This window comes from Miniopterus schreibersii, assembly GCF_964146895.1.
Source record: "Miniopterus schreibersii genome assembly, chromosome: 15".
Classification (NCBI taxonomy): Eukaryota; Metazoa; Chordata; class Mammalia; order Chiroptera; family Miniopteridae; genus Miniopterus; species Miniopterus schreibersii.
Genome location: NC_138115.1, coordinates 44845661 through 44859081, shown reverse-complemented (window position 1 = coordinate 44859081; position 13421 = coordinate 44845661). Strand labels below are relative to the sequence as shown.

General features: G+C 37.5%; 1 protein-coding gene across 33 annotated transcripts in view; it reads left to right on the top strand.

The window, feature by feature from the left end:
- LRRFIP2 (LRR binding FLII interacting protein 2) overlaps positions 1 to 13421 on the top strand; it is an 86739-nt gene that overhangs the window by 34587 nt on the left and 38731 nt on the right. For 11 of the 33 annotated variants that reach the window (XM_081160118.1, XM_081160115.1, XM_081160141.1 and 8 more), the window contains 9 exons: positions 2200 to 2241; positions 3645 to 3710; positions 5195 to 5269; positions 6556 to 6606; positions 6689 to 6733; positions 7570 to 7617; positions 8053 to 8109; positions 10254 to 10319; positions 12838 to 12927. The exons of 16 other annotated variants lie outside the window; for them this stretch is intronic. In XM_081160118.1, the coding sequence (XP_081016244.1) occupies positions 2200 to 2241; positions 3645 to 3710; positions 5195 to 5269; positions 6556 to 6606; positions 6689 to 6733; positions 7570 to 7617; positions 8053 to 8109; positions 10254 to 10319; positions 12838 to 12927 (540 nt within the window). The remainder of the gene's footprint in view (positions 1 to 2199; positions 2242 to 3644; positions 3711 to 5194; positions 5270 to 6555; positions 6607 to 6688; positions 6734 to 7569; positions 7618 to 8052; positions 8110 to 10253; positions 10320 to 12837; positions 12928 to 13421) is intronic. 6 more of the 33 variants (XM_081160117.1, XM_081160138.1, XM_081160140.1 and 3 more) reach the window with 2 other exon arrangements.

Below are 13421 nucleotides of genomic sequence, written 5' to 3'. Positions count from 1 at the left end.
TCTAATAGCAATTGGGGTGTCCAAGTTACGGATTTCCCTACCAGATGTATTCAGCGATCTCTTTAAACCTGCTGACCTGTGCATTATATTTTGGCAAGGGAAAACTGAAACAGGTTAATTTCAGTTCAGCTTAAATCCTGTGCCTTTGGGAAATGCCATTGATGCAACAGAGAGAATGGGAAGAAATAAGACCTGACTGTTATCTTCAGTGAATGTATCTGGTTGGGAGAATAGAATAGTTTATATGCTAGAGTGTGTGGCTTGAGTGATACATGTTTTGGTTGTGGTATTTTTTAAAACAAAAAAGATATTTTGTTAATTGAGATGAGAAGTAAATGAAATTTCTTTTGAGAAGGAACTTTATTTTCAGGGAAATGTTACTCTTCATAGTGATATTTTACCATTGTGCATCGTTTACTAAATGCCCATCTTTAGACATTTTAGAAAAATTTGGATAAATAAGATTTTTCACACATGGAATAACACTCTTCATTGTTTGCCTTTTCTGTTAACTTCAGGATAATATGAGAAAACCATTGCAAATGCAGATATTTTGTTTTAATACCTTTTGGTATTTATTACAGTATCATTTTCACTGAATTTATACCAGTGGTAAAATTGTATCACTTAGCCTTATACTATTGAAATATATTTTGTTTTTTTCCCCTCCAATATCTTTTGTAAATGACCATGTCATTGGGCATGAAGGGAGGACCTGGGTGTTGTTTGAACTCTTACTGTAATGTTTTATTAGAACTAGGATTGACAGTTTGATCTTCTGCTGAAATTTAAACTTTTGGAAAATGCAATCTCTGCAACAAGAAATACATTTTACACTGTCACCCAGTATATGCATGCAGATATGTGCCAGTGTGTTTGTATATTATATAAGTATACAGGATATATTATTGAAACAAAAATTTCACAAAATAATATTTATTCTTACTGTGCACAATAAACTCTTATTTTCTATTTCATTTTTTCTAAGTGCTGGTTGAACCCATAAATTGATTTCGTGACCTACTATTTAGTTGCAACCTACACGTAGGAAAACATTATTTTAGGTTTTAAACATTATTCCCTAAAATCATAAATGGTTGTAAGAGTTGTAAGAAGAAAGATGTGTTTAACAAAGGACCTGAGGCACTGGCTTACTGCCTTTATGTGTTTAATTCATTGGTCTTCTGGGCGAGATTGCATAAAAATAGAAACTAGAATGCTTAAAAACGAACGGTAGGAGACCATAAATCTAACCAGTTACTATCTAATTCAGTTTTTTGGATTTGAAATGTGGTAATCCATTATCTTCTTTTCTTTTTTAATTCTCACCCGAGGATGTTTTTATTGATTTCAGAGATAGAGGAAGGGGGAGAGAGAGAGAAGCATTGATATGAGAAAGACACATCTGTCTGTTGTCTCCATTACACGCCTGCCTGGGGGTCGAACCCACGACCTTTTGGTGTCCCCAATGCTCCAACCAACTGAGCCACCCGGCCAGGGCATCTTCTTTTCTTAAAGATCCTCCATGAAGTATGGTTTTCTGATTATAGATTTTATATATTTCTCTTTGATTTATATTTAATGCCACAATTGTATGTATGCTGTGCATTCTATACTGTGCACTGACCAACTTTCTAGTTCGGTTCAGCATTTTTAATAGGGAAGGTTCTTGAGAAGAGAAGTGTTTTAGGTGTGTATCCATGAGCCGGTGCAAGGGAATTACCCCTATTTTGCTGCGGCCCTTGCTTTATGTGAGCTTGATGAGTTATGTGCTCTTGCCTCACTGACTGTCCATGCCTTGTTTTTTCCTTGTTCAAACGATGGGAAATGATGGTAACAGTCACAGTAATAAAAAGCAAAACATCTTTTGGCTTCAGAAGGCTTAATTCCTGTATTTAAAGCCTTCCTTAGGGTTTTTTGTGCCAGAGTGTAGTGAGATCAAATCATCTCACTATTATTGATGATGGGCTCTGTATTTAAAGAGAACATGCAACTTTACATATAGCTTAGCAATAACTTATACTAGGAAAGAGCAGTGGGGCGGATATTCTTTAATTCACATTTAATAGCCTTGGTGTTTAATAATTTGGGGCTTTTAAAATAGTGCTGGATTTTTAATAACTTGCAAATGTCAGTTTTTCCCCCTTTTGTATTTCTGACTTTGGAAATAACCCTACTTTCATCTTTTTCTGAAATCAGTATGATCCTCTCAAGGATAGATCATCAAGACTTTCATCATTAGTATGTAGTGCATGACTTTTTGTTAAATGTAGTTTTACTTTATAAACCCCTGATGATGCTAATCATGGATTATGACTAACTTTCACAGGTTTGTTATGATGTTTTGGGGAATACGTATGACTAACAAAGCAAAAACTATTGTTTTGCAATTGTGGCATAATTAACATTTGAATAACTTTTTTCTTTTAGAATTTTAGGATCAGATAAAAATTATTTGCTTCCCTCTTCAGGACTAAGATTGGTAGTAATGTATTTTCTTGAGACGATGAATCACTCAGCTAACATATATTCATTGCCCTTGAAGCGTGTTTATAGCAGGGTTTTGATACGCACTGAACTATGGCAGCACAGGCTTCACTGTGTTTAATGTTAGGTGTCACAGCTAGCAGTGACAGAAAATGTCTAGCAGTGACAGATAACTCCCGAAACATCAGTTATATCCATTAATTTTTGCTTGTTTTGGGTTTTTTTTTATGGCATGTCATTTTAGCCAAGGAAGATAAGCTATAGCATGTTTTTCTTGGATTAATATTATGTCAATAGATTTTCTAAACATGTAAGACATCTCTTAAAATGTCCAGGGTAATGTATAAAAAGAGAGAGAAGCATATTCAAAAAAGAAATGAGTACATAATTATTGATTCAGGATCTAGCTGTGCATGTCAGTAGGTTGGCCTAGGTAGGACACGTCTAGCTGTACTTCCTCATTTCAGGGGAACAAGACACACCTAGATTGGATTTCTTGTCTGCCAGTTGACTTGGTCAGTACTATTGCTGTCCTTTATCCTGGCATACACACTTGGCTCTGTTTTCCTAGGTGAAGGTATGTGTTGAGATAGTGCTATCTTCAGAGGACTCATAGAAGGTTATTACCCAGTAATGCTGCTGTTATGCGGAATCCCCATACCATCTCGCTCTGTGCTCCTGAGCAGCACATGCTGTGGGACCCCTCACTTGGGTTAAGAGTACTTCTGGGGCAATGCAATATCATGTTCTTTGTTATCTCAGTTTTGTTTTTGTTGGTCCAAAGAAGGATTCTTGTCACCCATACCTTTATAATGAAGATAGAGGGACTCAAGTGAGGTGTGGGGTGAAGGTCCTCACAAATATCCTGCCTGGCTCTGTGTCCTAATTACTTTTTTTTTTTCCAGCTGACTGGGCGCTGAGCTGGATGGCATAGAGGTGGGGGAGGTCAGGGGAAATGCAGATGTGTAGAGAGGCAGTATATCTTAGCCAGTCAGGTGCTGTGGATCACTTACTAACAGATGGAATTAGACTGCATGTGGATTACTCTGTATCTCATATGGACCTTTCTGTCTATAATTTTATTAAATTATTTTTTTTCAAACTTCACTGTATGATCATTCATCTTCAGATATTTAACTTCAAAAATTTACTTCTAGAATCATTCTTACAGTCACTCTTATGGAATGAAGAAGAGATCTTCTGGTTCCCATAAAGACCCACTGGTTAGTTCTGTTGTGTCTCCTATCACAGTATGTTGTGCTGCTGTAAACTTCACGGATTACTCTTAGGGAACTTAAGAGTTATGGCTGCTTTGGTGTGCTCCTTAGGCATTATTGAAATTTGATAATATACTGAAACTTGATTTATCAGAACCTTATTTAAAAATAATTTTGCTTTCATTTACAAGATTTAATATCAAGTTAATATATGCTAACCCCAGGGGCTAGAGTTAGGAAGGTGTCAGAAAAGTTCATTAACAACATATTTTCATTTATGGTCTGTCCTTTGGAATGTACCTCAAGAGTAGATTTAGTGAGCTGCTTATCCTTATATTAGACATTTAAATTGATTTAGTTGTGGTACTATAGGCAGTATCAAACTCACAAATGGGTTCTATTCTGAAAGTTTGTTAGTAGATCAGATTTTGGGAATGTGGAATGACTTTTCTGGTAGAAACATTAAGGCATGTGATGGCAGAGTTTCCATGCTGTCTTGCAGAAAACTCTTTTAACTTGTAATGTAATTAAATTGCTGAACTAATAGTGCTCTCCATTCCAGCCACCTTGCTAAACAACATTTCTCTGGGGGGGAAATATGTCCAGAATGCCCGTTTGGGGTGCTAGGAACACCTCTTTCCTGTGAGGGTGCACTGTACCCTCAGAGGAGGTGTAGTTCTGAGCTCCCTGCTCTGACCATTGCTGGGGTGGAGAGAAGGCCAGGAGACCTTGGCTGGTAGAAAGGGGAGGGAGGAGAGAACAGAATGGAGAGGATGCTGGTGAGAAGCCCTGGAGGGTCGAGTAGTGGAGTACTGGGAGCTCTGAGGAGAGGTGAGTCATAGTGTCTCCTCGAGGGTGTGGCACAGGAAGGCTGGGCCAGAAGTGGCAGGGGTGGGGTCAGAGTAGGAGTGTCCCTGGTTACGTCAGCAGTGGAGGAGTCAGGGATTGCCCAAATTTCCTTAACCTTGGGTAAAAAAGATGGCTGGAGAGGTTAGAAAGAGAATTTTCTCCCTCTCAAGTAACCACAGTACATAAAATTACTGTTTTGTGCAGTGTATTGAAAATGACCTGCCATAGATGTTCTAGACCAAACCATATTTAGTGTGCTGTCTCTTTCTCTCTGGTAATTTAATTTGATTAGTTTATTTTGACAAATAATGGGACTAGGGGAAGACTGGAAAAAATCACTGTTTAATAATATCTGTGGCATTGCCAAATGGATTATAAAAGTGGTAATTATTCAGTTGTCCTGGGTTTTTCAGGGACATTCCTAAGTGTGTCATGAGAATAAGTCACTTATTTCCATTTCATTTGCCTGAGAGTTTATATTCTTGTTTTTAAAGTAAAAACAAGTAAGTACTTGGTTTGTAAGCAGGTAACCGTAACTCGTTGTTTTGGAGATGAAGGGGTTTGCCAATATCATATTTTGCCTTTGTGTGTTGTTAACAACATTTAACTTAAGAAAAATGTGTTTGATTTGGTTTTTGCAGAGTGGCCTCTACTATGACCAGAGAAACTATAGCAGTCTTAGACATAGCAAACCCAGCTCTGCCTACCACACTCGGGTTTGTCTACAGTTTTTTGGCTTCGTGTGTTTTATCCGACTTCAACACATTTCTAATTTCCTATTTTGCACTTTGACTAGTTAAAACTAACCTGTGAATGGCTGTGTGTATAATACTAGTTTGTGGTAACTGAATTTATATAGACTATATGAGTGTAAATTTAAACTGGGAATTATTAAATCACCATGTTTGCAAATGAGTACCATTTCCCCCCAAATTTTTCTAATGAAGAATATTTAACATACAAAAAAGTTCACAGAATTACGTAGTAACCACCGAGTAACTACTGTTTAGATTCTGTAATTAACATTTTACTCTATTTCCTTTATTATATAATTATCTGACTGTCCCTCCATCCATTCATCTTTTGGGGGGATGCATTTCAAATAAGTTGTAGGCATCAGTACACAGCATGTGGGTGCCCTTTTAATAAAAGTTACATGTGAAAATTTATACTATAAGTGGGATGGGGAGAATGTGATTATTTGTTAAGTGTTAAAATCCTTGTTTTTTTCAAGGCATTTTGCACACAGTACATTTAAAATACTTCAGTTGTCCAAACCTGCACACACAACTTAGATACTCTTACTTTCCATGTCTGATTTGACTTGGTAAAAAAGAACTGAAAATTGTGTCTTCAAATGACATCAGGAAAAGAAAGATTTGAGTCCTTTTTATGAAATGCTGTGCCTTGATAGTGCACAGATTCGTTGTGACCAGTATACTTACCTGATTAAACTAAGGCACTTTGTCCATGGCTTGTTTTGAAATACAGGTTTTTCTAATTTTCCCCAAACATTTGGAAAAGAGTATTTATAGTGATAACTCGGAGCTCTTTCTTCTGGTTCCCCAATAGTCAGGTTAAGACCATTTGGAGTGTGTCATGAGATCATTGAAAACATCACAGGAGCTGCTGGTGACTGAAATGTGGCCACTGTTTGCCACCCTCCCTGTGCCGTGGCCCTCGTTTCTGAGTCTTCTTACAGTGCTGTCCCATCTCCTAACAATGTTCAAAGGCCAACAGGACTGAAACACGTTCATAGAAAACTATTCCAAGTGTTTTTCTTTCTTATCCCTTAAAATTGGTATTTAAAAAGGTTTCTAGTGATTAAGTTTTCCCACTTTATGCGTTACTTAAGTACCTTAAGCATTCAGGAGTGGCTAATGAATTATGGAGTATGAAATAGACATAAGCTTTCTACTCTCATGGTGGTGAGACCAATTCTCTCTCTCTCTTTCTCTTTCTCCCCTTAATTATTTTGTTTCATTTTGTTTTTGTTTCTTAGCAGTCTTCTTCCCTGTACAGTGACCCTCTGGCAACATCTAAGAGTACCAGGGTTAGTACTTTCTGAGGAGTGGGTTGCCTTCAAAGCCACTAGTTGCTTTTCTTTGGGTTAAATCATGTGCTTTTTTTCATAGGCCTCCCCTACTGTGAACTCTGGTCTGCTGAGAAGTGCCAGCCTGGTCTGTATATTCCTCTTCCCCTGTGTATACTCCTGGTAGGGCCACTGTCATGGTGCTGACTCTGGCTTGACAACTTTCCTTCAAAATAGACATTCCTTCAAGGACATTTGGCTTTAATGTTATGTGCACTGCAGAATGTGCTGCTTGTGCTTAACATATAAGACTTTAGGAGAGTAAAAATAAGCATCTTCTCTTCACAGTGGTAGATACTGCTGGTTTTGGTGGGCTCTTAGAATTGGTTTCCTGTAGAGAAGATACATTTGCATGGGTCCCACTACACTTGCCTACTTTTGTGAGATGACTGCCCATGCTTGGGATGTCATATTTTTCTTTGGGACAGCTGTGGTCTTGGCCACGTTAATACTGGGCTCTAATAAAGCAGGCTGACTAGAAAGCAAAACAATAGTTCTTTGTAATATGCGCGTTATGAGTTGGTTGCTTTCAAGCTGTTTGTTGTGTTGTGGCCTGTTCTAGTTGACTGGGAATCTGAGGCTTTATTACTTAATTTTACTGTGACAGTAGGCAAAATGCTTTGGATCTCACTTACCTTTTCTGCTCTGCTTCCTCTTTTGAGAGATTGAATTCATGAATGTTAGTTCTCCTGACATGATGGGTTAAAGGAAATACTGTAACCAGTGTGCTTTTTAATGAAGTGTGAGCTTGAAGTTTTAATGAGACCGATGCGGGAATTTATGCATGTAAATGTGTGTATCACTTCACAGCCTTCGCCTTGAGAGGCTGTGCACTTACACCATTCTTCAAAACTTTTTTGTAACTGAGCACTGCAAATGAACTTTGATGCTGAATAGATAAATGGTATTTCCTTTGTTCTGTAGGTGTCACTGTGTGATGGTGGATTGTATACCCCTTATGGTTCTCGAACTGTAAGTTTAACCGGAGAAGGTGGTGAGGAGGGTGATGCATAGGTGGGCAGTTCACTTACAAAGTAAAGGTCATTTAATCTGACCTGTGATTACTCTACAAGCTGTGCTCCATCAGCTAGCCAATTGTGATTCTCACCCAGGCTATGAGGAAGTGCCTGCTGGAAATTATGGCTTAAAGTATAATAGAGAAACCTCTTGTCTTGTTCATTCGTTCCTCAGGAAGAGGAGTGTGGTATTTCTCAGGGCACCCTCTTCTACCCCCTGCGGTGGGCTGGTGGACCTTGAGGGTGGGAGTGAGTGGAATTTCAGACCAGGGAATAAGTTACCTTAACTCTGGGAGCCAGGAGCTAGTTAGGTCCAAGGTCACTAATATATTCCCAGCAGGATGAGGAGCTGATTGTTATTATAAACCCTTTCTTCTTGGAAACTTTTTAGCCATCTGAATACAGTTATTACTCATCCAGAGCAAGCTCAGCCCGAAGCAGCCCTGTGGTGAGCGGTTAGCCTCTGCATGCTTCTTAGAAACCTTCGGTTGCTTGGTTAATCTGTGCTCGCAGTTCAGACGCCTGAGGATGTGGTGTGTTTCACTCTGATGCATGGATTATCGTTTTCCTTCACACAAGCTCAAGTACTGATTTGTCCCAATTGGTGGTTTCTGTAAGGAAGTGACTTAGCATGTAATTTCCTAAATGAGTCTGGAGTCAGTGTCATTGGAATTTTTTAAAATTTATATTTAATTGTTGTTTGTGTGGAATTTCTTGTCTCTTCAGTGGTCACAAGTCAATGTCTGAGTCGGCTACCTGTGTTTCTCCTGGCCATCTGTTTCCTGCATTGAGCCATATCATTTGCTTGCCAGCACTTTAATAAATAAAACCAGTCAACTTTCAAGAACTGTTACATAAAAGACAAAAGTGCGACAGTTCTAATCACCTAATCTTTCTGCAGTATTGAAGTATTTTTTTAATTTATAAAAGTAATATTAGCTCAAGGAAAGTACAGTGTAAAAGTCCCCTGACCTTTCCCATCTATTTCCATTCCTCATATGCAGCCTCTGTACTTGAATATCCTTTCAGAGATATTTTTTGCATATATGAGTGTTCTTTATTTGAACAGTATGTATATGGACTCCTACATACTGCTCCTAATTTGCTTTCTTAAAGTATCTTTTTATATTAATACATAAATAGTATTTTATTCTTTTTTTACATTTAAAAGATTTTTTAAAAAAGTAAACCATATTCCTTACTTTTTCCACCAAATGCCTCTTAGAGTTAGTTTTATGTCAGCACATTCTTTTTAATGGTGATAATTACTCCATTTGTGCTTGGACTGTACCTTTAAAAAAAATTACTTTCCTAATGATGGAAATTCAGGCTGTCAGATTTTTGCTACTGTGGACACTTGTACAATGAACATTCTTATACAAGTATATTTTTGTGGACTTCTGTGAGTAGATCTTTACGGTAAATTGCTAATCATGAAATGGGCAAGATCAAAGAGTATATGCATTTAAATTATGATGTATATTGCCCACCAAAAAGCTGTACTAATTCATAGTTCCAATAACTATATAGTTATTATGACTTTAGGAGTTACCTTGTTGTTCTTGACAGTTTCAAAATTGGAGACATTATTAAAGCAGTGTCTTAATGGTCAACACATGTTACTTTGTTGAGTGGAACAGGTGAGCTGTATGGGCTTTCTTTTACATATGTGTTTGGCTCAGTCCTGCCATTTCCAAGTGGAACTTCTCAAGAATTCCACTCCCATACTCACAAAAAATTACTCAGGGATGTTTAAGAAGATAAAAGCGTTTTCACATAAGGAGGAAATGTACTTTTAATCCACCCTCTAATAAAATTCTACTTGGCAGTTCTCGGGGCTAGCACCATTTTTAATGTCCCAAGTGTGGTGGCCTCTTGGAAACAAAATTATTGTAAGATGTTTTCATCAAGTGTAGAATCTTGTCCTTGTGTGCTGGCTAGTTGCTGTTTCATTTGCAAGTTGGGTTCAAAGTTATTATCTTAGCAATGCCAGAATGGTTTCTTAGTGATGTCAGAATGGAGATAACCTACATGTACTGAAGACAAGTCTTGTACTGCTGGTGAAACAGGAAGAAAACTGTAGGGCGATGATAGCAGTGCCTCCACTTGCATAGGAAGTTGCATAGGAAGGAATAAAGGAAAATAAGAATAATTTCAGTGTGATACTGGTAGGAAATTCTGTCATTGACTTATATTAGTTCACTTTAAAATATTTTTTAAATTTCTCAAACTAAAACATTAAATATATTTATTGATCCCTAATGGGATCCCAAGGGCCTAGAGGTTTTAAAAGCATGAAAGATGGTTTTGGCTGGTTTACACTTGCCTCCTCCCAGCTTTTCTTTAACTTAAATAAAAGATAAAGTACTTTTTTATTCTTTGTGCTTTTTGGAAATGTCTTTTGATTTTTAATGATAGCTCCTTATACCTTGAAACACCTTTCCTGTTTATTAGTGCACAGTAGGTGGTGCCAATTATAATGCTCATAGAGAGTGTATGCATGCTTCCCCAAACCTTACCTAATGTCCTTATTACACATAAGACCTGTAGTGAAATTGCACCTTTTTCATGATCTGCTTTTAATATCTATAGTGTATCGACGACACCGCAAGCATTGCGTCTTCTGGCTGTTCCAGTCGTGGGCGAAGGGAGAGTGCGGTGAGCGTGGCTTGCATGCAGACACATAACAAGTTAAAATCACAGCATTGTGGGATCACATGAAATTTGTGGAACGGTGAAATTTGCATTTGACAAAATGAGCATTTTCTTCAAATTTAGCTTATATGAATAATTTGCCTTCAAAAATGTGTTTCTGACAGTACACATTCTCTGTTGGCTATGTAAGCTTCCATTAATAACTTGCCTCTTCACACCCTTATGTGCTGGTCGTTGTGTATTTGAAAGACTTTCTCTTTTTATTCTTTGTTACTGTTTTACGCACATTTATGTGCACAGTTCACCAAAAACAGTTTCTCAAGCAAAATTAATGCTTCCAAATTGTGTAAAACACATAACTGTGGATTGTAAGTCAGGTTGCCATCAGGCATTTTCTTTGCTGTGTATTTAAGTGTAACCATTGTTTGTACATCTTTTGATGTGTGAACTTTTAAGAGCTGATGGCAGAATTTTAAAGTTCTGGTCTTAAAATTCAACTAGAATAATAATTGTAGAGGCAAAAATCGCTTTGTTAAAATACAGATTATGTAATTTCAAGTTACTCTTTTGATGAAGCTGGAAATTTTACAGAGCCAATCACATTTTTGCTTTATTTAAGAATTGATTTGAAAAGTACATTTGAGGATGATGTGTCCGCTTAGAGCCAGAAAAAAGAGCCCAATAACTAAGAGACTAATTCCTTTAAGAAAAACGGAAGGTTATTTAATGAGTCATGTTTTGTGAAAGATTGTAAACCAGAAGTTTCATAGAGAAGGGAACACCAAGTGTTTGTGAGATTTGTTGCCAAAAACCCAGCAAGTGATCTAATTAATGGCAGTTGTGGTTCATTGGCAAGCCAATTAATGCTTCTACTCAAAGCTGAAGAAGAAAGAAAAAGCCGGAACATCTGAAAGAACCTTAGAAAGTGATGGGGTGGAAAGGCAGGGACTTTATTATTATTTTTTATAATTAAAAAAATTAATTTTGAAAATTTTCAATTACAGTTGACACACAACATGATATTAGTTGTAAAACATAATGATTAGACATCTATATAACTTATGAAGTGATCACCCCAGTAGGTCTAGTACACTATACATAGTTATTACAATATTAATAACTATATTCCCTATGCTGTACTTTACATCCCCATGACTATTTTTATAACTGCCAATTTGTGCTTCTTAATCTAAAGGCAGAGACTTTAAAATAATGGTGCCTGGGCTTGAACCACTTTGACAACTTATTAGTGTATTAATGGCAATTTCTTTACTTTTACAATGGATGTTAATAATTGTAGGTAGACTTAATATATGGACTAAATGAATTACTATATAGAGAATAACTATCAAAATCCTGAGACCATAGATACGAATAAAACACTCGGTATGTGTAAATCTACGATGCATTACTATTACTGTGAATAAGAATACTCCTGCTTGATCGTATTAGGCCTTTGCAGAGCTTCACAGTTGTAAACCTTCTTTGTAGGGGGGCTTCCATATTCCCTTCCTGGAAGGGAAGGGCTTTTAAGCAAGGTAATCAGAGCTCTGAGGTAAGGAATAGCTGATGAGTGAGTTAAAAAAATATTATTTATTAATTCAATACATGTTTACGAAGTACCTGTTATATGTGAGACACCGTGTTAAGTGCTGGGAATGATGGTAAGCCAGACCACATTTCTGACTCCATAGAGCTGATGTCGTAGTGAAAGAAATAGAAAATAAACTAGTGGAGAAAGGAACAAAAAGAAGGTAACCTTGGGCCTGTGTAGAGAAGAGGCAGGTGATAAGACAGGCAACATTGAGGGGAGTGTGTGTGTGTGTGCGCCTGTGCCTGTCCCTTTGGTATGCGTGGTCAGAAAAGGGTTCTCTGAGGGAAGTGACCTTTGAGCTGAGACATGAAATGTGAGGAGCCAGCTGCTTGAAGAGCTAGAAGAGCTTTCTAGGCCGGTGCCAAAGTCTAAGGTGGGAAATGACCGGCTGTGTTTGGGGAACCAGGAGGCGGCCAGTGTACTTTGATTATTTTGCTCTTCAGTTCTTGGTCTTGAGGAATATGAAAAAGAGGGAACTGTGGAAATTGGGTAAAGGGTGCAGTAAATACCCTGCAAATAATTCTGCGTTCAGCATATATGTGCTCAACGGAGTTGATAGTTATAATGGATAATAAATTTGTGAAATATAGTAGGGGCGTTAGGTAGATTACACTAGAAACCCTCCTGGTGAGGGTGATGCATGTCTTCAACGTGGGAGTGTTGCTGGCCCTCCGGCAGTAATTGATCTCTGTAGAACTCTAGTTGGGATGAATAAAGCTGAAATGAGGGAGCTGGGATATCATTTGGGAAGCCCTTTACATGTCTTTTTTACTTTTTTGAGTAGATTAATTGCAGTAGTTTCCTCACTTCATTTCAGGATACTTTATCACATACCAAAAAGACTTTCCCCCCATATGCCAATGTTCCTATTCTTTTCTTCTCTCTTTTCTTAATTTCTAAAGCGTCTCATTTTTTCCTGACTGAAAGGCTTCTGCTGCCGATTATTTCAGTCGCTCCAATCGCAGGGGGAGCTATGTCTCTGAGGTGGATGATGTCAGTGTCCTGGATTTGACCAATGTGAGTGGATTGCACGGGGTGCTTGTGTTGTCCTAGGCCTGTTACTAATGGCTAATACGTTGGCTATGTTAAAACTAGGAACTTAATTTACTGTGTGGGAAATATTTATTTGAACACACTAGCAGGAAATACAGTTAATTGTTTTGTTTTGGAATGTATATATTGACATGTTCTGATTTTTAAAAAACTTCCTCTGTTGAAAATTTCCCCCATAGAAAACCCATCAATAGCTGCAACAGTTATCAGTATTTTGCCAATTTTGTTTCATCTTTTTCTTCCCCTTGCCCTCCTCCCCGCCAAATTATATTAAAGCAAATCCCATATATCATGTCATTTTCCAATAAATAGTTCAGTATGTATCTCTACCGAACTTTTGAGGATTTTTTTCATACTCACTGTACCATTATCTTACTTAACAAAATTAAAAATAATTCCTGAAAACTATCTGATACCTAGCCCATATTTAGATATTCCTGGTAGGTCTTAAAATTTTT